We start from the raw sequence: 26,086 nt of genomic DNA, 5'->3' as shown, positions 1-26,086 counted from the left end.
AAGAAAGAAGGAACTCTTGCCATTTGCAACAACATGGATGGAACTAGAGAGAATTATGCTTAGTGAAATAAGCCAGGCAGAGAAAGACATACCATATGATGTCACCTAATACAGGAAACTAACGAACAACACAAATGAGCAAAATTGAAACATAGGCATGTAAACAAGGAACAGACTAACAGTTACAAGAGGGGAGGGTAAGAAGGGGGTTAAGTTGGAGAAGGGTTTAGTCAAGGAAATAGTATAAATGACCCACGAACATGGACAATGAGGTAGAGAGTGACTTTGGGAGAAGGGGTGGGTTGTGGGTGGAGCAATGGGGGAAAAATTGGGACAAGTGTAATAGGAAAACAATAAAAATAAATTAAAAAAATAGAAGTTAAAAAAAAGAAAAATGTAATTGAAGTATAGTTTAATCTCTCTGTAAAATAAAAATAATTCCCCATAACTGTGTATATAACTCTTGCCTTATTTATTTTATTGGGTATCATAAATGAGCATTTTGAATGTTTATATGAAATGCTTCTGTAAGTTGCACAGAATTTTCTTTTTCTGAAGGACAGTGAAATAGGCTTGAATATATTCAAGTGTCACAATATATTTAACTTAAGTGGATTTAGAACCAAATTATTATTAGTGTTTCTTGGAATGAATTATGGCCAAATATATCTTAATTTCTTGATATTGTTTTGTCACATCTTTCATAAAAGTAAGGGTCCTCTGGATTTATATTATTAGGTCAATTGGAGTTTTACTTGGTAATTAGGGACAAAGACTGATGGTCTAGAGACTGGATTTTGATCTACTTGCTAACAGCATGGTGCCTGGGGGTATTCACTTATAATAATAGGAATAAGTGGTGGTATCACTGTTACTATATTTAAACACCCATGGTTGGCAGGAATGTGCTCAAGTCTGAATATAACATAGTTAATTATGTCACCATTCCTGTGCAGGGCAACTACTCCTGAAAGGACATACTCGCAGGATGAGGAACATGGCAGATATGGTGGTTTGGAGCTAAATGGAAATGTTACTTCATTGCTGACTCACAGAAAGAGGTTTAGGAATTTGGCTGTTTTTTAGAGTATCTTAACAGTTTTCATCTTGTATATTGTTTCCACATGTTTTTTATTACAATTTTATGCTTATTATTGTATCTCTTCCTAGTTTTCCTTGTTGGAGAAAAAGCCAACTCAGTACTAAAACGCTACCCAAGAGCTAATGGATTTTTTGAAGAAATAAGACAGGGCAACATTGAACGTGAATGCAAAGAAGAAGTCTGCACATTTGAAGAAGCAAGAGAAGCTTTTGAAAACAATGAAAAAACTGTAAGTATATTGGCTGTTTTAATTTTTTTTTCACAGATTTACCTACATTTTTTAAAAAATTTTATTCTATTACAGTTGTCCCAATTTTTCCCCCTTTGCTTCCTCTGACGAGCCCTCACCCCCCACCCCCAACAGTCAATCCCCACCCCATTATCCATGTCCATGGGTCATTCATACATGTCCTTTGACTAGACCCTTCCCCTTCTTTCCACCATTATCCCTCTCTCCTCCCACTGTCAGTTTGTTCCATGTTTCCATGCCTCTGGTTCTATTTTGCTTCTTCTTTTTTTTTTTGTTCATCATATTCCACTTATAGGTGAGATCATACTATTTGTCTTTTACCAACTGTCTTATTTCACTTAGTATAATATTTAGTTCCAACCATTCTGTCACAAAAGGTAGGAGTTCATTCTTTCTGCTGCATAGTATTCTGTTGTATAAATGTACCACAGCTTTTTGATCCACTCATTTACTGATGGGCACTTAGGCTGTTTCCAGTACTTTGCTATTGTAAATAGCGCTGCTATGAACATAGGGGTGCATAAGTTCTTTTGACTTGATGATTCAGAATTCTTAGGGTATATTCCCAGCAGAACTTAACACCATACATAAGAATAAACTCAAAATGGATAAAAGACTTAAATATAAGTTGTGACACCATAAAAGTCCTAGAGGAAAACATAGGAAAATTTCAGATATCCCATGTAGCAATATGTTTGCTGATATATCTCCTAGGGCAAGGGAAATAAAGGAAAGAATAAATAAATGGGACTACATCAAATTAAAAAGCTTCTACACAGCCAATGAAACCATTATCAAAATGAAAGGGGAACATATCTGCCAATGATACATCAGAAAAGGGTTTGATCTCCAAAATATATAAAGAACTCATCTGACGCAACACCAGGAAGACAAATAATCCAATTAAAAAATGGACAAAGGACCTGAACAGACACTTCTCCAAGGAGTACATCCAGAGGGCCCATAGTCATATGAAAGGATGCTCAACATCACTAGCCATCAGAGATGTAAATTAAAACCACAATTAGATACCATTTTGCACCAGTCAGAATGGCGGTCATCAGCAAATCAACAAACAAGTGCTGGCGAGGATGTGAAGAAAAAGTAACCCTAGTGCAGTTTTGGTGGGAATGCAGACTGGTGGAGCCACTATGGAAAACAGTACGGAGTTTCCTCAAAAAACTAAAAATGGAACTGCCCTTTGACCCAGATTTGCTTACCTTTTTTGATGTTTGTTTGAAATCTGTATTCCCAAATGGTGTGTACTGCTAGCAATTAAAAATTACTCCTGTGAATAACTCTGAAAGTGGCATCTAACTAAAAATTCTATATAGGTAGGAGGGCTGGCTTCACATCCGTGTGTGTTGGTCTGTCTTTGCAGTCTGCTTCCATAGGACTCTGCTGAACTGAGATTTGTCATCTTAGCAAGGGAATGCATTTGTTTCACATAAAATTTTTTCAGGGGAAGTTATAGATAACATCATTCCCTTACTCTGCCTAATCAGAGAGAAAGTGTGGAGTAAGCTAATAGATGCTGACACTACTTTAAAACATTTTAGTCTTCCTACCAAAGAAAAGACATACCTAAACTCCTCTTTCTACTGTGAGAACAGTCCTCTTCACCTGTCTTTACTCTAATCCATGTGGTATTCAAGGAGAGCAGGGATGGGAAAGCACAAGCCAAAGGTACAATTTCTATACAACTGCAATGCAGTTGTAAATTACATTACTAGATGTATCCAATATGTAAAGATTCATTCCTATGCACCATGTAAATAACACTAGGTGCTGCACAAGGGATGTCACATGTGCTGGGGGGATATAAAATTTTATTACAGGAGTAAACTTTTATTGCAGAAATTTTAAAGAAAGGGGGTTTGATCTCTTGATAGAGAAGGACCTACGAGTAAGAGGAAAGAGCTCTAGGTTTAAGAGCTCAAGGTTTTGTGCATTTCTTAGGTTGGTTCTTAAGTATTGGCTCTGTTGCTGTTGTAAATGGGGTGTTCTTTTCCATGATGTATTTTAACTAGTTATTATTTGTGTAAGCTGATTTTTAAAATCTTAATTATAATTGACATACCATTAACCATACATGTTTCATGACACAATTTGATAAATTTTGACATAAATATATATGCACCCATAAAACTATCACCACAGTCAGGAGAGTAAACAAATTCATCATCCCCTAAAGTTCCTTCTTGCCCCATATAATTGCCTCTTCTCACCTCTCTCCACAAATAGCACCCCCCAGACAATGATTAATTGATTTCTGTCATTGTAGATTGGTTTATATCTTCTAGACTTTCTATAAAGGTATACACTTTGTATACATTACGTACTCTTTTGTCTGACTTCATTCATTCATTCAGCGTATCTACGTTCAAATGCATCCATATTACATGTTCCAACAGTTCATTCATTTTTATTGCTGGGTAGTATATCATTATATGTCTGTGGACACTGGGATTGTTCCAATTTGTAATGGCCAATTTGGGGCTATTACAAATAAAGCTGCTATGAACACTTATGTACTAGGTTATTGATTTTTTAAATTAAAGAACCATATATTTATTCTGACTTGAGTCCTAAGAAATCCCATAGTCTAAGTTATACTTTCAAGGATGCATTATGTATTTAAAACGTTTTTTTCATTTTTAAATTTTATTGTATTTTCCCATTACCATTTATTCCTTCTATTAAACTTTTTATTTTGAGAGATAGATTCACAGAAATTTTCAAAGATAATGTAGAGTCCCCTTGTAACCTTCACCCAGTTCCCGCCAATGGTTCTTGTCGTCGTCGTCGTCGGCAGCCGTCCGTCTCGAGAGACGATGGTGTAGCTTCTTAAGAGTCTATCTGCACCGCCGAGAATGGCTGTGCAGTCCGACTCAGGAGTGACACGGTATCTGTCTCCTCCCGTGTTGAATCGACATCTTGCGATGACGCTGGAGTGTCCTCTCCAGTGAAGCTGAAGCTACAGAGCCTGGGCAGGGTGATATGGAGGGTCTGCTGTTGCCCATGCAGCAGACCCCCCCTCTCTTCTCAGCTGAAGGGTCCAAGGGAAAGACGGAGTCAATACAGCTTGGCTTCAGGAGCGCCGCAGGAGTTGCCGGTGTTGACTACAACGTCAAACCGCCTTAGGGACTCCGGCTCCGGATTTTCTGTCGGGGTTTACTCCCTTAGCCTTTCCCCTGAAAAGAGGTATGCCGCAAGGCAGCGGAGGTTTTTTGGAGTCAGAGTTTTCCTTCTCTGATGTGCCCTGACTGGAAGATCGAACCAGCGACACTTAGCTCGCAGGCCGACGCTCAATCCACTGAGCCAAAACCAGCCAGGACAAGCCAATGGTTAAAACTTACATAATTATAGCACATTATTAAAACCAGGAAACTGACATTAGTACACTCTGTGTGTACACTTCCATGTCATTGTATCACACATGTAGATACTATAATCACCACAATTAGTAAAGATGAAGAATTCTTTCATTAGCACAAAATTCTTCCTTAATAGTCACATCCCCCTATCCCCCACCCACCATCCCTAACCTCTGATAATCACTAATCTGTTCCCTTACCTCTATAATTCTATCATTGCTGGAATGTTACAAAAATGGAATCATATAATATAGAACCTTTTGATATTGGCTTTTTACACTCAGAATTTTGCTCTTGAGATTCACCCAAGTTGTTGTGTGTATCAGTAGTTCATTCTTTTTTATTGCTGACTAGTATTCTGTGGTATGGATATACCACAGTTTGTTGACCATTCACTCCTTGAGGGACATCTGGGTAATTTTCAGTTTTGGGCTATTACAAATGAAGTTGCTATAAATATTTAGATACAGGTTTTTGTGTGAACACAAGTTTTTATTTCCCTGGGGTAAATCCCTAGTAGTACAATCGTTGGGTTGTATGTTAAATATATGTGTAGTTCTTTAGGATACTGACAAACTAATTAGTCATTTTACGAATTACCATTTTACATTCCCTCCAACAGTATTTGAGTGATCCAGTTTCTCTGCATACTCGCCAGCACTTAGTGTTGTTACTATGTTTTATTTTAGTCATTCTGGTAGGTGAGTAGGCATATCATATTGTGGTTTTAATTTCCATTTCCTTAATGGCTAATGATGTTGAACAACTTTTCATGTGCTTATTTGGTATTTGTAAACCATCTTTTATGAAATCTGCTTTAGTGTCTTTTGCTTATTTTCTTTTTTACATTTTTAAAACTGTGATATAACTACAGCATTATATTACAGCATTGTACTAGTTTTAGGTGTACAACATAATGATTTGATATCTATATATTAAAAAATTATTACCTCAGTAAGTTTAGTTAACATTCATCACCACACAGTTACAATTTTTTTGTGTGTGTGATGAAAGCTTTTAAAATCTTTCTTGGCAACTTTCAAATATGCAATGTAATATTTATTAACTCTAGTCACCATTACTGTGCTGTACATTACATCCCCGTGACTTGTTTATTTTGTAACTAAAAGTTTGTACCTTTTTAAAATTTATTTTTTATTTAAGTATAGTTGATATGCAATCTTATATTGGTTATATTAGTTTCAGGTGTACGCTATATGTAGTGATTTGACATTTTTATACCTTACATTGTGATCACCCCAGTAATCCTAGTAATCATTTTTACCTTTTTACTCCCTTTACCCATTTTGCCCATCTCCCACCTCCCGCCTCTGGCAACTACTCTTTTCATTATTTTCTAATTGGATTGTTTTTTTTTATTATTGAGTTTTGAGAGTACTTCATATGCAAATCCATTGTCAGACGTATTTTGTAGGCTGTTGGTTTTGTGTTAATTGTGTATCTTATTATCTTGCTGGCCTCTTCTATTGCTTGAGTTAGTTTTATCATCTACTCTCAAGGTGAACAATGTTTTCAATGCTTACCTCTCTGACCTTTATGCATGTTAATGCTTCTATGTATCCTTTCTTGACTGCAGAGTCTGGGTGCTGTACTTCGGCAGTCTTTGAAACTACTCCTTCAGCAACTGCTCAAGCAGTTCTCTGCACTCTGCAGCACCATCTTTCCCTTTCTATAGACTCATTCTCATTACCCTCACACCTTTGAGGGAAAAAACTCTCATCACACACCCCCCTCCAGCAACCACCTCATTTCTTGATATTCTGCTCCATCTATACTCATTCCCCAGTGAGTTTTCCTATTCTCAGGACTTGAGATGCTAATAATCCCCAAATTTATTTATGCCCTGGAGGGCTACCATGAACTGCAGAGCTGTATGACTAACTGCCTACTAAGCATGTACTCTTTGAATTGAATAGGTTCTCAAACTAAACACAGACAGACTTAGGTGCTTTACCCCAAAATCTGCTCCTACCACAGCCTGATCTCAGTAAGTGGTAACTGTTCATCCATCTCTTTGCAAAGTCCTAAACCTTATTGTCATACCTGATTCTTCCCTTTTTCATATCCCATACCTCACTTGCAAATAGTGTTGGTTCTAACATGAAAATATATTTACAATCTGGCCACATCTCAGTCTCCCTACTTGTTGCCACTTTACATCCAAGCCACCATCACTCTCTCATTTATCCTACCTTAAATTGCAACCTTTGCTTCTTCTGTGAATTCTTTTTCTTTCCAGCGCTTATCACCATCTGACATCTATCTGTTTGTTGTATTTGTCCATTGTTGCTCTCCCTCCAGAACTGTTCACTCTATGACAACATAACTTCTTGTCTGTTTTGTTTACTGCAATGGTCTTTAGCATATAAAACAGTGCTGGCACATAACAGGAATTAGTAAATATTTGATGAAGCAATGAAGGAATAATCAAATGAATTGGCATATCTCAGAGTACATTTAATTCATTAGAAGAAGTGATTTGAAACTTGTTCTCAAGTTAGCTGATAGATGTGGACTTAATTTAATTTTTTTTATTATTTGTTGTTAGGGTCCTTCCCTTATTTATGGTTTAAAACCTATCATCTGACTTTGCTTTATGCCACTGAATCCATACCACTGACAATAAGGTGTGCCCAAGCACTTTTAGTCTCATAAGTGTAATGGAAATGGCATTTTGATCCTTAGATCTATTTCAGAACTAGTTCAGAATAATTGTTATTTGTTAAAAAGGATCTGCTCTGTGTTAAGAAGCATTGAACCACACAGTTTCACCTTTGAAGTTAATGCTTGATTAATCCTGGCAGTAAAAGAAAAATTATTGGCTTTTGGGATTTTCTTTCAGCTCTTAAACTACTTATTAACTATTCTTTGGTTTACTAAAATTTATCACACAGATTTATTCACATGTATGTTCATAATCCCTAAATCTGAACTGTATGAATTTAGAAGTCTGCTTTCAATATAATGTGTTGGGGATTTTTTGTAAATTTTTACCTAATTTGGAACCAAAATCTAATTATGTTATACGGTAGAAGAAAATGTATTGTACTTTGCAGTTCTCTTCTTCACCTCATAGAAATTCAGTCGGGTTTCAGATATTATCTGCTGAGTACCTACTGTGTGACACACACAGGACATGCAGCAATGAATAAGCTGACCCCTCCTCGTGGTATTTGAGATCTGGTAGAGACAGCAGACATACACACAAAGCCATAGTTATCAGCATGCCTTGGCAAAATCCTATTTTGTGAAGCAGATGAACTTGATTGGTGCCTCAGCACTGCCACCTACTGACTATTGTTTGTGAAAATTTTTACCTTTTTAGGCCTCAATTTCTGTCTCTTCTAAAAGAGAGAAATTATACCTATAGCATTTGGTTTGGGGCTGTGCACTTAGCTTAGTGCCTGGCACAGTGAAAATCTTCAATGTATATATATTATATTCTAGTTTTGGAATGATTTTTTGATCTCTACCATTGTTTTCTCTCTTCCTCTTTATGGGCCCACAAGGATTCATTGCATTTTGGAACTTTTAATCTTGAACTAACATAAAAATAGCAGTAATCTTTTAAAAACAACTAATTCAAATAACCCATGGACATGACAACAGGACAGGGATTGACTGTGGGAGTCGGGGACGGGGCAGTGGAGAGCAACGGGGAAAACTTGAGAAAACTGTAATAGAAAAACCAAAAAAGTAAAAATATAACAAAACATTTTTAAAAGTAATAACTATTTTAGAACCTTCTTTTAAAAAAAGATTTATTTATTTTTAGAGAGAGGGGAAGAGAAGGAGAAAGAGAGGGAGAGAAACATCAGTGTGTGGTTGCCTCTCACACGGCCCCAACCGGGGACCTGGCCCGCAACCCAGGCATGTACCCTGACTGGGAACTGAACCAGTGACCCTTTGGTTCGCAGGCTGCTGCTCAATCCACTGAGCCACACCAGCCAGGGCTATTTACACTTTTTTTTCTCCAACAAAATATCACAAAACTTAGCGATTTAAGACAACAATCAGTTAATTATTTGCTTATAATTCTACAAGTTGAACAAAGGTTGGCCAGAACAGCTTATTTCTGCTCTACCTGGCATCAGCAGGAGCTGCTCAAGCATCTGGAATCCTCCAAGAATGTCTTGATTTCATTCAGGTATAGAGGGCTTCAGTTTTCACCACTGGCTTGGTTCTTCAACTTTCCTACATGTGGCCTCTTCATCTGGTAGAATCCCAAGGGTTCCATTACAATACTGCCAGAGTGTAAGGTCACATAAACAATGAGTCACATGTCTAAAAAGACCCAGTCTCCCCTCCTCTCCTCTTCCTCTTCAATGAACACTGTTCCCTCCTGATTTAACTGGTGATAGTTTTACTGGGGGTTGTACAATGGAACAATTTACTTTTAGACTTCTTATGCTGGTTCTTATTAGTTTATTAATAAAGGCACATCACAATGTACTTATTCAAGCCCAGTTATGATTGAAATGAAAAATAGGGTGCTGGAACTCACCCACTCTTAACTGTATTATTTTTACTGTTTTAAAATGCTTTGGTACACCACCAACTGGGGCAAGCAAAGCAGGTGATTTCCTTTCCATCTTTAGACAAATATTGTGAGTGCCAAAAGGACCAATGATGTGCACAATTTCCAACTGGAATTGGAACTCCTGCTTTTGATTCCTAATCTCGTACTCAAGAGCATCATACCATGTAGCTGACACACTTGGATGTGGCAGGATATCTTGAAGAGAAGAAAACTTATTAGAACTTCCAATGTAATTGGGCCAATTAGGAAGGAATACAGGGGTAGGCTGACATTTCTTGTTATTATCAGATAAGTGACAACCTGAACTTCTATACAATTTTGAACTTGTTTGGTTTGAGGGTGAAATCATTTTCAGGGGCACTGCCTTTAGGCTAAATAAACTGATGAAGTTACCTTATAATTCTAGAGTAATGTCTGAAGAGGTACAGGAGGTTGATAAATAATTAGTTCTATGAAAAGTTAATGAAACTTTTCAATTCTACATAGATACATTTTTATATATTATAAGTATCCAGGTACATACTAATAACTAAAATAAGGTAAACTAATAAAATAATAATTCCCCATAAAACTAGAACTTATATTAGTTTTTCATTAAAGCTGTTACATTCTACTTTCCTGTTTTCTATTTTAAAATATTAAAATTTATGGCAAACTCTAGACAAAACAGAGATAAATAATTATCTACTAGGGATTTTAGTATCCTTCAATTTACCACAAAAGGATACTTTGTTCTAGCATATACCATTCTATTTGCTTTCTTCACTCTACCGTATCTTGTATTACTTCCATTATCCTAGAAATCCTGAGCTCATTGCAGTTTGTTTATGGCTTGCCCTACCACCAATATTCTTGGGGAGAAAATAAAGTAATTGCCTAAAGTAATATATTCTAAGTTGCTAATGGTGAGAACTGTGGCAGACACTGTTGGTTACTGATATAAAAACCATTTTATCCCATTCTTGCTGAAAGATCCCAATATGTAATAATATGTCCAGCTGTAATATACCCAGTTGCTTGAGATAAATCACAATTAGTCTAAGTCAGTCACGGCAATATTGTTCCCTTTTCATGATCTGTTGTAATGTCTTATCTCTCATTGATAGAGGTAATTTACGTCTTCTCTATTTCTTTTTTTAAAGTATATTTTATTAACTGTGCTGTTACAGTTGCCCCAATTTATTTTCCCTTTGCTCCCCTCCACCCAGTAACCCCCTTCACTCCAGAAATCCCATCCCCCTTAGTTCATGTCCGTGGGTCATGCATGTAAGTTCTTTGGCTTTACTCTTTCCTATATTAGTCTTAACTTCCCTCTGTATGTTTTGTACCAACCAATTATGCTTCTTAATCCCTGCACCATTTCTCCCCTTTCCCCCTCCCAGATGATAACCCTCCAAATAATCCCCACACGTATGATTCTGTTCCTATTCTGGTTGTTTGCTTGGTTTATTTTTGTTTTTATTTTTTAGATTGTGTTGTTGATAGTTGTGAGTTTGTTGTCGTTTTAATATTCATAGTTTTGATCCACTTTTTCTTAAATAAATTCCTTTAACATTTCCTATAGTAATGACTTGGTGATGATGAACTCCTTTAGCTTTACCTTGTCTGGGAAGCACTTTATCTGCCCTTCCATTCTAAATGATAGCTTTCCCGGATAGAGTAATCTTGGTTGTAGGTCCTTGCTTTTCATCACATTGAATATTTCTTGCCAGTCCCTCCTTGCCTGCAAAGTTTCTTTTGAGAAATCAGCTGATAGTCTTATAGGCACCCTTTTTGTAGGTAACTCTCTGCTTTTCTCTTGCTGCTTTTAAGATTCTCTCTTTACCTTTCACCTTTGGCATTTTAATTATGATGTGTCTTGATGTGGTCCTCTTTGGGTTTAGCTTATTTCAGACTCTCTGTGCTTCCTGGACTTGTATGTCTATCTCCTTCACCAAATTTGGGAATTTTTCCTTCATTATTTTTTTCACATAAGTTTTCAATTTCTTGGTCCTCCTCTTCTCCTTCTGGCCTTCTGTGATTCAGATGTTGGCACATTTAAAGTTGTCCCAGAGGTTCCTAGCCTCTCCTCGTTTTTTAAAATTATTGTTTCTTCATTCTGTACTCATTAACTATTTATTTCTTCCTTATGTTCCAAATCATTTATCTTAACCCCGGTTTCCTTCCCTTCATCATTGTTTTCATGTGTATTTTCCTTAGTTTCATTTAGCTTAGACTTCACGTCTTCCCCTCTGTGTTTGCCATACTCAAGCATTTCTGTCAAGTCTGTGAGCATCTTTATCACCAGTGTTTTGAACTCTGCATCTGTTAGGTTGGCTATCTCCTCATTGCTTATTTCTCCCACTGGAACCTTGATCCATTCCCCCCTTTGGGCCATACTTCTCTGTCTCCTCAACTTGACAGGCTCCTGTGTTTGCCTCTGTATCTTAGATAGAGCTGTCACACCTGTTACGTTTTAAGGGGCAGAGCCTTAGGTATTCCTCAGTTCAGTGACCTGTTTCACCCTGTTGTGGCACTGTATTTAGGGGAGGGGTCTAAGAGGGAACAGTGCAGGTTGCTCGGCACTTGCTCATTTTCCAGACACTTCTCCTGCTTCCTATATGGGACTGGTGCCTCTCTAGTGGTGGCCCTGGCTGTGGTTCCCAGAGTGGGTGGGTCTACAGACATTCTAGGACCATGGGAGTCCTCTAAACAGACTCTGCTGAGAGATCGGCAGTTTCTCCGGCCACCCCAATCCCCACTGGTTTGCACAGTCAGAAGCAATGTGGCTTTATTTTCCCTGGCGCTGGAACCATGAGCCACATGGTCTGGTCTGGTGTTGGGAGCGCTCCCCAGGTATCCCTCCCTACTTTTTAAAATTTGTGACTGCTCATTCTGCCAGCCCGCCATTGCCGCTGCCTCCACACCACATCCTCTCTGCCCTGGCTGTGTCCCTTCCACCTGTCTGGATGAGTATTTCTTCTTTATATCTTCATTTGTTGGACTTCCACGCAGCTCAATTTTCTGGAGCTTCTGGTTGTCTCCAGTTTTGAGGTAGTTCTCTTCCTTCTTAATGTGGAGGGAGATGCTGCATGTCTACCGATGCCTCCATCTTGGCTGGAAGTCCTCTATTTCTTGATCTTTGTGTCCAGATATCTGTCATTTTATTTTTTTTAATGTCAAAAAATCTATGTTTGCTTTCATTTATATTGTCTATTCTTTTTGATTTTAGTGAATTCTTCTTTCTTTGTAATTTCCTGCCTTCTGCTTGATTACAGTCAGCCCTTAGATATGTGTTTAATTAGAAGTCTGCCCCTCAGGCTGCAGCTATGAAGATAAGCTAATTTGCCTCTCACCAAGACTTAGCACCTCAGTCTGTAGAATCTTGCTGTGCCCTGGGGGTGGTAGCTAGGTAAGAACATTTTCTGTCATTGGTTACAGTCCTGTGGGACCTATGAGCATAGGACCTATGAGCATAGGACCTATGAGCATAAGCCCTACTGACCACCAGAGTCAGGTGACTTCTGGGTGACAGCTGTAAAAACCAAGGTGCCTGATGAGGATACAAGCTCCTATCTCAGAGGCCAGTGAGCTAAAACAAGGCAGAGGAAGAATGCAAAGATGACACTGCTGTCCTCCATCATCCAGAGTATTTCAGTATGTGTGTTAAATGTCTGCCCCTCAGGCCGATTCTTTAACATAAGCAAGTAAACCTCTTTCACACAAAGTCTGGGTGTCTTTCGGTTGGTTTCTAGTGCTAGGCAAGTCTGCTCACATGAACCCTTTAAGAACCATATCTCAATTTGCTATAGCCTGTGGGTCTCCTAGGCATGAGCCCCATGGGCTTTCAAAGCTAGATGTTTTAGGGGCTCATCTCTCTGAAGCAGGTCTTAAAAGTTGAGTTTCCCAATGTGGGGTTCAAATCCTTTGGTCCTCAGGGAGATTCTCATGGTTTTGAGTTCCTTCCTGATTGGGGGGATGGTATCACTGGACCTGGGTTTGGATCTATGGCAAGTCTTATCTCAGCCTCTCCTGCCTGATTCAATGTTTTTTGTTTTTTTGTTTTTTCCTCTCACACAATGTGTAGGGGTTGCTCAAGTAATTCTTAGGTTTTTTCACAGGAATTTGTCCCATATGTAGCTGTAAATTCAGTATGTCCATGGGAGGAGTTAAATTCAGGGTCATTGTATATTGCTGTCTTATACCAGAATCCTGAAAGAATGAATTTTTAGCAGTCAATTTTTAATAGTGGTCATGAGGAATATTTTGGAACTTGACATCCCTCTGCTGCCTCTTACACCAGTACAGTTATCAGTTCTCCCCTCAAGTATGCTGAATCCAAACCTTAATATTTTCCAAATAATTATAACTCCATTATAGACGTTTTACTTTATGTAAGCTGTGCCACCTTGCAGAATAACAGTCCTCATAATTATTTCTTAAAACACACAAAACCATATCCTCTTTTTCATCCCCAGCTATATAGTTTTCAACTTATCATAAAATAAATTGAATTGGCACAATCCTTAGCATAAATATTGATTCTTAGCAACTCGTCTAGACCCTAGTGGCAGTTTTCAAAATATTGTCTTTTTATATAGTAATTTACAAATGTTTTATTTTTCTATTTTCTCAGAAGTTATATCTACACATTCCTACTCTATAAACAAAATAATTAACACAAAGATGTTACGTGACTTGTGTCACTCTAGCCATTTTCCCCAGATCATCCATCTTTATAAAGAATCTTAAAATTTTTGGACAACCTCTTGCTGGAATGCCCCAACTTGTTCTCAATTAGGCAGCTTTTCAAGTTAGGATTGTGGTTTTTATCCCTCATCTGATGGCCTTTCCTTCCCTTTCCTATCATACTTGTTCAAGGAAGGGGAGAAGCCATGTGAGTGATGGATATAAATGCTGCTGGCCCTCCTCAGCAACACAGCTGGGAACATTACCCAACTTCCAAACTTCACAGGGTAGGTTCCGAGCTAATTCATCAGAGACAGCAAAACGTTCTCAGCTCTACTCTGAATTATGAATACTCCTTCAAGCCTTGACTCACTCAAATTCTAATATACAGGGTAGCAGTGAGAGAATTCAAAACAGAAAAACACATTTTTTAAAAGAGCAACTAATGTTGCGTGAAGAATCCTGCACATACTGAATTTTGTTCTAAAACTCATCTGCTGTAATGAAACATCTACTTCTTGTAGTTCTTCCCTCTCAAATGGTTGTCAGACCTTTCTGGAACATTCATATTACATTTATTCTTTGTATAATTTTAGTCTGATCTAAAATTACTGAGAACCTTTAATGAGATTTTTGTTCATTAAAAAAACTTTCATTCCCTGTAAAACACTGCTTTACCAAGTCTTGGAATCATTTGCTCTTCCTGAGTATCTTTTGGCTGCTTTTAGTAAGATAAAGAATTTTTTAAATAGCTTACAGAGACATAAGCTGAGTTATTTTTTTGAATGACAATTATATTAGTCTTGATTTCAAGTGAATTTTCATCTGATTCTCTGGCCTAAAGAACAACATAAGTCTAATTCCCAAGGAAATCTGTAAGTACCTTTCTATCAGATCAATGTTACTTTAACTGAAAATATTTAATTTATAAACCAAGTGAGCTCATTTTTGACTAGAATTTAACATTATGGATTGAATTTTCCAGGAGAGTAGCCAGGCAGGTTCAAAATGTCATAAACATTAGGGCATATTGCTTTGTGATTGGCTCAGATGCCAGGCCTCTTGGGTTCAAGTTCCAGCTCCAACATTTTTGTGTTAAATGACCTTGGGTATATTATTAGGTAATCTCTCTGAGCCTCCATTTCTTTATCTGCAAGTGGAAATAGTAATTATACCTTCATTACTGAGTGTGGATTGAGTTATTGTAGGTAAAGTAAAAATCTGGTTTTATAATTCCTTTTTGTCTAGGCTTTCTTTTTAACCATGCCAAAGAAAAATCTGGTTATTTTCTTTTAGTCTGCATATTTTTATTTCCAGAATGTCAAAGAAACCAGAGAAATTGAATTATGCAGCCAACCATTAAAAAAAATCATTTTCATGTGCATTATTGATGCTTAATTATCCCAAGGTGATGTGGATAATATAAAAGAGACACTTTTTAATGTGTTTATCTAAATTTAGAATTTTATAATTATTTGAAGTGACATATTTGTTCATTTTCATGGATAAGATTAAATAGGGGAAAAAGGAGATTGTGATCTGAGAGATTAGGAAGTGATAGTGGAAATCCCCATCTGCGGATAAAAGAAAATTGAGTAGGTCTCCATTAGTATATGATTAAAATTTTTATTCCCTGGAGTGTTGTCAGCATCATGGAGAAGTGAGTCATTTCCTTTGTTCCTTTCCTTTAAATAACAACCAGTAGGACATTCATAGCCTAACATAGGATCCTCTGCACCACATACCAGGATGCCCAAGAGATCATACATCTGAAAGTGGGCAGATTGGACCTCATGGAGGGGATGGAACCAGCGGAACAGCACTAGCAGAGCCCATGACTGGAGGCTCCAGGAACCACAGTGGCACCCAAGATCCATGCCCCTCCTCCATCAGTGGTGGCAACTGAAACCTCAGCCTCTCCTAGCAACAGGGGCTTCATCTAAGAACCTGGTACTCTTGGTGGCAGCAGTGCCTGTGACCTGAGGTTCTAGGAATTGTGACAGCGCCTACAACCCAGGTACCACCCCGTGGTGGCAGTGCCTACAGCCTCAACTGTCCCAGCAGTAGGGGCTGCAACCAAGGCCCTGGTGCCCATAGTAACAGCTGTGGTTATGACCTGAGGCTCCAGGAACAGTGATGCCACCCACAACCCCGTGACACCAACAGCAGCAAAGCACCAGCAACCTTGAAGACACAAGCAGCAATGAGGACACTGGCGATGCCAATGGCAAAACAGTGTTGGGTGGAAAGTGCCAGCTCTCAAATATAGCTAGAATCAACTCAGAAAAGTGTTCACTACTTCAGATGTGCTGGAAGAGGAACAATTCATCAAACACCATGAAAAAGCACAGTAATATGGGACCACCAAAAGAAATTCACAGTTCTCCAGAAACTAAATTTAAAGTCATGGGAGTTTGTAATCTAACTGACAGATAATTTAAAATAGTTGTCATGAAGAGACTCAACACAAGAAAATTCAGAAAGTTCAATGAGCTCAGGAATAAAATTAATGAACCCAAGGATTACTTCACCAAAGAGATTGAAACTCTGAACATGAACCAAATAGAAATTATGGAGCTGAAGAACTGAAGAAACGAGATGAAGAATAAATTAAAAAGCAATGGAAATAGAGTTCACCATATTGAAGAAGAGAACAAGGGAAGTCAAAGATAGAAATCTAGAAATGATCCAGGTGTAAGAGGAGAGAGAACTAAAATCTTAAAGTATGAAGAAACTCTAAGACAGTGCTTCTCAACCTTCCTAATGCCACGACCCTTTAATACAGTTCCTCATGTTGTGGTGACCCCAAACCATAAAATTATTTTCGTTGCTACTTCATAACTGCAATTTTGCTACTGTTGTGAATCGTAATGTAAATATCTGATATGCAGGATGTATTTTCATTGTTACAAATTGAACATAATTAAAGCATAATGATTAATCACAAAAAAATATGTAATTATATATGTGTTTTCCGATGGTCTTAGGCGACCCCTGTAAAAGGGTCATTCAACCCCCAAAGGGGTCATGACTCACAGGTTGAGAAGTGCTGCTCTAAGAGGAGTTTCCAACTCTATTAGGAAAAGCAACATAAGGATGATAGGTATCACAAAAGGAGGAGGGAAAAGGGGACAGAGAGCTTATTCAAAGAAATAGCTAACACCATCTAATTACCTCAATGCAAAAAGACTTCCAAGACACATATTAAAATTATCAAAAGTCAGTTATAAAGAATTTTAAAGAGAGCCAGGGGAAAAAACTGAGTAACCTATAAAGGTACCCCCATTAGATTATCAGAAGATTTATCAGCAGAAACTCTGTAGGCCAGGAGAAAAGGGGATGACATATTCAAACTATTGAAAGATTAGAACCACTGTCTAACAATATCTATCAAAGTTATCCTTCAGATATGAAGGAGAAATAAAGGCTTTCCAGGACAAACAAAAGCTGAGGGAGTACACCACTACTAGACCTGCCTTACAAGAAATGTTGAAAGTACCTCTTGCACCCAAAATGAAAAAGCAAAAGTATATAAAACTTTGATTAATATAATAGAATCAGAGAATTGCAAAGCTACTTCAGAATATGATATTAATCACTAAAGTTTAACATAAAGGTTAATGGAAAAAACAAATTAAAAATAACTACTGCTACTTCAGTTTGTTAAAGAACTCACAACAGAAAAAGGAACGATTTGTGATAAGAAAAAAACATAAGAGGGGTGGAAGAAAAGGACAGAAGCTGCATAGGCAAATGAAGATAAAATGACAGCATCTTATCTATGGGGCATTTTATGCAAAACACATGATAACCACAAAACAAAGATCTAGAGCAGAGACAAAAAAAAAAAAATAGAAAGGAGGGGGAGAAAAAAATCATAGAAAATCACCAAACTAAAATGCCAGGCAGAAACACAAGGAAAAAAACAATGGAGAAACAGAGCAAATAAAACAAAAGGTAAAATGCCAGTAGTAAGCCCTCATATATAATTACCCTCAAGGCAAGTGGGATGAACTCGCCAATCAAAAGTCACAGAGTGGCTAGATGGATTAAAGTAAGACCCAACTATATGCTGCCTCAAAGCAAAGGGATGGAAGGTGATACTCCAATTAAATGGTAGTCAACAGACTTCAGCAAAAAAGGGTAACAAGAACCAGAGATGGGCATTATATAATAATAAAGGGGATAATCCATCAACAACACCTAATATATATCATTATATATATACCCAACATAGGAGGATCAAAATACATAAAACAACTATCAACATACCTAAAGGGAGAAATTGACAGCAACACAATAATAGTATAGGGACTTAAAAACCCCACTTAAATCAGTAGATAGATCATCTAGACAGAAAGTCAACAATGAAATAGTGGCCTTAGGTGGCGATTAGAACAGAGGTACCTAATAGATACCTCGTCGTCGGCAGCAGTCCGTCTCAAGAGACGATGGTGTAGCTTCTTAAGAGTCTATCTGCACCGTCGAGAATGGCTGTGCAGTCCGACTCGGGAGTGACATGGTATCTGTCTTCTCCCGTGTTGAATCGACATCATGCGATGACGCTGAAGCTACAGAGCCTGGGCAGGGTAATATGGAGGGTCTGCTGTTGCCCATGCAGCAGACCCCCCCTCTCTTCGCAGCTGAAGGGTCCAAGGGAAAGACGGAGTCGATACAGCTTGGGTTCAGGTGCGCCGCAGGAGTTGCCGGTGTTGACTACAACGTCAAACCGCCTTAGGGACTCTGGCTCCGGATTTTCTGTCGGGGTTTACTCCCTTAGCCTTTCCCCTGAAGAGGTATGCCGCAAGGCAGCGGAGGTTTTTTGGAGTCAGAGTTTTCCTTCTCTGATGTACCCTGACTGGAAGATCAAACCAGCGACACTTAGCTCGCAGGCCGACGCTCAATCCACTGAGCTAAACCAGCCAGGGCCACCTAATAGATATATATAAAACATTCTCTCTAAAAGCAACAGAATACACATTCTTCTCAAGTGCACGCAGAATATTCTCAAGGGCAGATCAGATGTTGGGACACAAAACAAGTCTCAACAAATTTAAAAAGAATGAAATCACATCAAGCATGCTTTCTGACCATAATGGTGTGAAACTAGAAATGAACTATGAGAAGAAAACTGGAAAAAAAAATACATGGAGATTAAAGAACATGCTATTGAACAACTTAATGGGTCAACAAGAAAACCAAAGATGAAAATTTAAAAATATGTGGAAACAAATAAAAATGAAATTATAAAATACCAATGTATGAGATGCAGAGAAAGTAGTATCAAGAGGGAAGCTTATAATGATACAGGCCTACCTCAAGAAAACAAGAAAAATCTCAAACAATTAACCTTACATCTTAAGAAACTATAAATAAGAACAAATGAACCTCCAAGTAATTAGAAGAAAAGAAATAATAAAAATCAGAGTGAAAATAAATCAAATAGACACCAAAAAGACAATAGAAAACTTCAGTGAATTAAGGGGTATAAATCTTTAACTAGACTCATTAAGGAAAAAAAAGGGCTCAAATAACTAAAATCAGAAACAAAAGAGAAGTTACAGTAGCTATCACAAAAATTCAGAGGATCATAAAAGACTATTATAAACAGATACACACCAACAACTTATAAATCTAAAGGAAAAGGATAAATTTTTAGAATCTTACAACTTTCCAAAGTTAAAAGAACAATCAAAAAACAATAGTCCAAAACCACATGGCTTCAATGGTAAATTCTGTATCAAGCATTCAAAGATTTAATACCTATCTTTTCAAACTCTTCCAAAAATCTGTAGAGGAGCGAATGTTTCCTAATTCACTTCAGGCAGACAACATTTCTCTCACACTAAAACCAGACAAGGACAACACACACACACGCACACACAGGAAAATACAGGCCAATATCCCCAGTGAACACATATGTAGAAATTCTCAACAAAATATTATCAAACAAAATGTAACAATACATTAGAAGGATCATAAACCATGATCTTGTGGAATTTAGTCCAGGGATGGTCTAACATCTGCAAATCAATCAATAAGACACACCACTGTAACAAAATGAAGTACAAAAATCATATGATCATATTAGTAGATACAGTAAAAACATTTGAATTCAACATCAGTTTATGATAAACATTCTCAAATGGGTGTAGAAGAAAGTACCTAAACAAAATAAATGCCATATGTGACAAACCCACATCTAGCATCATACTTAACAGTGAAAAACAACGTTTTTCATCTAATATCAGACAAAACAAAGATAACTACTTTCATCAGTATTATTCAACATAGTAATGGAAATCCTAGTTAGAGCAGTCAGGTAAGAAATAGAAATAAAAGTCATCCAAATTGGAAAGGAAGAAGAAAAGTTGTCTCTATTTGCAGATGTCATGATTTTTCTTATAGAAAACCCTAAAGACTCCACCAAAAATTATTAGAAATAATAAACGAATACAGTAAATCAGTATACAAAAGTCTGTTGTGTTTCTATACACTAAAGTGAAAAATCAGAAAGACAAATTAAAACAAATCCGTTTACAATTACATAAAAAAATACCTAGGAATAAATTTAACCAAGGAGGTGAAAGTCCTGTACACTGAAAACTATAAGAGATAGTTGAAAGAAATTGAGGAAGAAACACAAAGAAATAGAGAGATGACCAGTGCTCATAGATTAGAAGAATTAATATTGTTAAACTGTCCATAATACCTACAATATACAAATTTGATGCAATCCATATCAAAATCCCAATGGCATTTCCCATGTAAATAGAACCAAAAAATCCTAAAATACTATGGAACTATAAGAGACCTTGAATAGCCAGAGGTATCACACTCCCTGATTTCAGATATACTGCAAAGCTACAGTAACTGAAATAGTATGGTATTGGCAGAAAAACAAACACAGTGATCAATCAATGGAACAGAATTGAGCCCAGAAATAAACCCACACTTATATGGACAATTTACAATAAAGGAGTCAACATACAATGGAGAAAGGAAAGTCGGGGTCCCCCTGGGAAAGTATCGAGACTTTGAGCCCCGCACAGGCCAGGTGAAGGAAATGAAGCCTATAAGACCTGACCAGAAAACTGGGAAGCTGGGTACATATGTCCCTCGATGCTATAGCCAGTGGACCCCAGTGGGAATCAGGCCAAGAGAAAATGCCTCATGTCCTTTGAAGCTTGCCTTGTTCTTTTGCCTCGCTTGATGGCTTTATCATACCAGCAGCAGAGGTTTTAACTTTAACTCAAAATGAAGTTACCCTCCCTATTTTATGGCCATCTGAAGTCTTTGTGTCCAACACACCCTGACCTGAGGGAGATCTCAACATTCCTTCAGTTGTTATCCCTGAACAATATCTGTTTTCTGTAATCAGCACAGTTTAACATTGATTGATGAGCTTTAAGTGCATGCTATATGCCCTTAAGCTTACTGTACTCAATAAAAGACCATGGAGGAAGGTAATCGAGGCATCTGTCTCTCAGACATTTGCTGACCTTCTCTCCCCTAGCATAAGCTGCCTGGGAAGTATTCATTTCATCCACGGCACCAGGGGAATATCTGACGGTCAGGGGTCCCCAACACATGGTGTTGACTTGAACAGAAGACCCAAAACCATAAAATACACAGAAGAAAGCATAGTCAATAAGCTTCTTGACATTGGTCTCAGCAATAGTTTTGTGGATTTGACTCTTATAGCAAGGGAAACCAAAGCAAAAATAAATGAAACTGCATAAAACTAAAAAGCTTCTGCACAGCAAAGGAAACCATCAATAAAATGAAAAGGTAACATAGCAAATGGGGAAAGATAATTTGCAAATCATACACCCAATAAGGGGTTAATATCCAAAATATATTTTCAAAACTCATGTATTTCCACAACAAAAAACGACTGAAAAATGATCAAAGGATCTGACTAGACATGTTTACAAAGGCAGGTAAAAAGATAGTCACTATCAATAGTTACTAGGAAATGCAAATGAAAAGCACAATGTGATCTGACCTCACACCTGTGAGAATGGCTGTCATCAAAATGAAAAGAAACAAATGTTGGAGAGGATGTGGAGAAAAGGGGACCCTCATACACTGATGGTGGGAATGTTAGTTATTACAGCCACTATGGAAAACAGTATATAAAATCCTCAAAAAATTAAGAATAGAGCTACCATATAGCCTAGCAAATCCCCTTCTGGATATTTAGCCAAATATATAAAAAACACTAATTTAAAATGATGCTGGCACTCCTACGTTCAGTGCACCATCATTTACAATAGCCAAGGTATGGACACAACATAAATGGCTATCAATGGACAAATGGATAAAAAAGAGTTAGTATACATATACAATGGACTGTTAACTCAGCCATAAAAAAAGAAAGAAATCTTGCCATTTATGACAATATGGATGGACCTAGAGGATTATGCTAAGTGAAATAAGTCAGATAAAGACAAATACATGATTTCACTTATATGTGGAATCGATAAAACAAAATAAATGAACAAACAAAACAAACCCATGGATACTGAGAAATAATTGATGATTGACAGATGGGAGGGGTTTAGGGTGCATGGGTGAAAAAGGTGAAGAGATTAAAATGTACAAACTGCCAGTTATTAAAAGTTACAGGTATGTGAAATAAAGCATAGGGAGTATAGCCAATAATATTGTAATAACTATGTATGGTGTCAGATTGGTAACAGACTTATTGGGGTGATTACTTTGTAAGTTATATAAATGTCTAATCACTATGTTGTACACCTGGGACTAATAAAATATTGTATGTCAACTGTAATTGAAAGATTTTTTAAAAATCTATAAGTGAAAAAATGAAATGTCATAGCTGAAAATATAAATAACTCCAAGTCTTGAAAACTACTAACATTCTGACTATTTTAGGAAGGATTTAAAGTGAGCACCATGATTTATTTGTAATTTCTTGTCATGAAAAATGCAGGCTGTGGGTCATTTAAGCCAATAAATCTGGTTTGGGGTTTTTGTTCATTATGTTAACAGAATCCAGACATTTGTTCATTTGATTTTCTTATGTTTTGATCATACTGATTTTCAATTTATTTTGTCTTTTATTTTCAGAAAGAGTTTTGGGACACCTATACAAAAGCGCAACAAGGCGAGAGTAACAGAGGAAGTGACTGGTTTCAATTTTACCTTACCTTTCCATTAATCTTTGGCCTCTTTATTATCCTCCTTGTCATTTTCCTAATCTGGAGATGCTTCCTAAGAAACAAAACTCGCAGACAGACAGTGACTGAAAGTCACATCCCTTTCCCGCAGCACCTTAATATCATTACTTCGCCTCCCCCACCAGATGAAGTATTTGATAGCAGTGGAATGTCACCAGGCTTTCTGGAATATGTAGTTGGGCGTTCAGATTCTGTCTCCACTCGTCTGTCTAACTGCGATCCTCCACCAACCTATGAGGAAGCCACTGGCCAGGTGAACCTTCAGAGGAGTGAAATAGAACCTCATTTAGACCCACCCCCAGAGTATGAGGACATCATCAACTCCAACTCAGCCAATGCCATTGCTATGGTGCCTATGGTCACCACCATCAAATGAAACTGCAAACATCTTTTTACTATAGTCATTTTTAGAATACTAATGAAAGAACTTTCTAGCACTTTACCACTACATAAATGTGCATTGACATATTTTATTGGACTCTGACAGCATACTGCTTCACATTTTCTGATTTGATTTTCATTAGTTTTGTTTCCTACTATAAAATCATTATTTGTGCTTATTTTACCTAATGGAAATATGTGAAGAGGGAAAAACAGTGGAGGTCTTTATGTGATGTGATGAGTTATACATTTATATGAGTGTATTCATGTATGTATACATATATCCATATGTGTACATCAGGCCAGCATATGTGCAACTATCTTAAAAAGCTATTAACTTTTGTCTAAATCACCTGTAAAGAACATTACTCACCAAAATTGGGAGGGGCCACCAATTTGTGTAATAGATAGCAATAGGCTGTTAAATTTTGAAAATAAGATGAACTTAGCATATTTTCTAATTCTTACTGGCTTTTAACTTTTTTCTTCAACCGCCTTAAAAGAAAAGAATGCATGTAGTCCATCTTAATTTTCAGAACATCTCAGAAAGACAAACAGGGAAGACACAGTAAAGAGTAACTTGCTTATAGTGTATAGCAAGAAAATTATTGGTCATTAGTGGCATTTGGCTAGTTTTGTAGGAGGGATTTTTGTTGTTGTTGACTGTCCCACCCCAAATTAAACAGTGTTTGCTTACTATCTTTGAATGTCTCATGCTAGTTCTATTAACATCTTGGTGGAGTGGATTTCCTGCCAACACAATAATTTTTAAAGTAAATACAGGTATTAATGACAGTGGATTCTCCTTTGCTCTTTGGTGACAATACTTCTTTTCTTCCTGCTGTTTCATTGCCTTTTACTCTACTGTCTACTCCTTTTCCTACCACCACAGAATCTTCAAACACCCAAGAATTTAGTTAAAATAAAACTCTTGAAATTATTTTCTTAACATTTTTGTACAGACTGAAGTCTTTCCCTCAAGCTGATTGAGGCAATTTCCCATTAAATTAAGAACTGTAATTTTCATATTGCTCTCCCGTTGATAGAGGAAGATTGCTAAGTGTGTTGTACCAGGTGCTCAATAAATCTCATTATAATAATTTCATAGAGATCTCATTATTGTTGCTATTTCATTCTGTATTTTTCATAAGATTTTTTTAACCGCAAGATTTTTACTTTTCCCTTTGAGCAGAGCAAACAGGCTGCGAATGAATGGCCAACGTAAGTAAGACAGTTGTTTTCATATTAAGTTCCATAATGTATGCACTGGTGGAAAATTCATTATATCAGTCAGGGAGATGTGTCTGCCGCTCCCAAGCCTCCTTGGTGTTGGGTAAAATTGTGGATGAAGCCATGGAATGCAGGTTTCAGAAGTGTCGTACACTGCTGTCTCCATCTCCATCCCTCCTGACCCCTCGCTCAATCTTGCTCTGGAACCAAAAGAAGAGGGAATTCTGAGGAAAATCCTGAACTAGAACTGAAATGACATGAATTCTAATCCCCTTCTGCAACATAATTGCCATGGTACCTTGGGAAACACTCATATCTGATCCTGAAATTCCTTAACTCTGAAACAGCAGTAAAATCACTTACCCTGCTCTTCTCCAGTGGCTTCAAAGGATCTAATGAGATGGTGTTCATGAAAGTAATTTTTAAGATGTGAAGAGTCATCTAAGTGTAAGATCATAGCATTGTTTTTATTGTGCTTGAGGGAGAATTTTCTCCCTCTCTTTCCCTAAAATTTATTAGAATTTTCATATAATGAGAAGTAGAGCGGGCTGCTCCGTAAATAGCTAACATGTTCCTAATCTGAATGTGAGGGCTATTAGTTAAACTGTCATTCTCTGGTCTATACCAAGATTGTGCCAACTTCATAGCCAGCTCAGCACAAACAGGATTAAGCAAATGTTGGAAAGGTAGCTAAAATGTGTGTATCTGGTTAATAGGTTTTGTAGCTTTCATGGGCTAAAAATGTATACATCTTGACCTTGGTCTCAGCAAAAACGAATGACAATATTGTTTTGAATTTGGCTGTGAGTACATGGTGATCTTTGGCTTCTAGCGAAAGCTGAAAGTGGAAGTGTTTGCTACAGTGACTTCTGTGTGTATGTGTGGGTATTTTGGTTTATTTTAAAATGAAAATTAAGGCTCCTTTTGTGTAGATTTCTTAGGTCATTCATATCAGGCCTTAGATTAAACCAGCAGTTTTCAAAAGTGGCCCATGAACTCCTGGGAGTCCTTAAGAGCCTTTCACGGGATCTGCGAGATCAGATCATGGCCCTTTTCATAATAACACAAAGACATTTTGTCTTGTCACTAATGCTCTCTCTCTCTCAGAAAAGTTGAAAATGTAAAACAGTGCCATCTTCCCACAAATGTTTTTCCTGCTTTAGAAAATATAGCTATTTTCTTTAAAACGATACTTATGTTAACATGTAATGGGCTTTTTAATTTTTAAATGTATAAATACTTCTAAAATTTTTAGTTTCATTTTCTAATATGGCAAATACAGATGAGATGTCAACTCCATAAACAAACGCT

General features: G+C 37.3%; 1 protein-coding gene across 2 annotated transcripts in view; it reads left to right on the top strand.

Moving 5' to 3' along the window:
* Positions 1-25,876, top strand: part of PRRG1 (proline rich and Gla domain 1) — a 101,955-nt gene extending 76,079 nt beyond the window's left edge. For both annotated transcript variants that reach the window (XM_090264355.1, XM_090264354.1), the window contains exons 3-4: positions 1,171-1,331; positions 23,055-25,876. In XM_090264355.1, the coding sequence (XP_090120481.1) occupies positions 1,171-1,331; positions 23,055-23,540 (647 nt within the window). In that variant the 3' untranslated portion in view covers positions 23,541-25,876. The remainder of the gene's footprint in view (positions 1-1,170; positions 1,332-23,054) is intronic.
* Positions 25,877-26,086: the final 210 nt, after the last annotated feature.

The sequence above is a fragment of the Furipterus horrens genome, unplaced genomic scaffold, assembly GCF_987537825.1.
Source record: "Furipterus horrens unplaced genomic scaffold, mFurHor1.1.pri manual_scaffold_17, whole genome shotgun sequence".
In the NCBI taxonomy this organism is placed as follows: Eukaryota; Metazoa; Chordata; class Mammalia; order Chiroptera; family Furipteridae; genus Furipterus; species Furipterus horrens.
The sequence above is the reverse complement of the archived record's forward strand: the minus strand, read 5'-3'. Positions and strand labels throughout refer to the sequence as shown.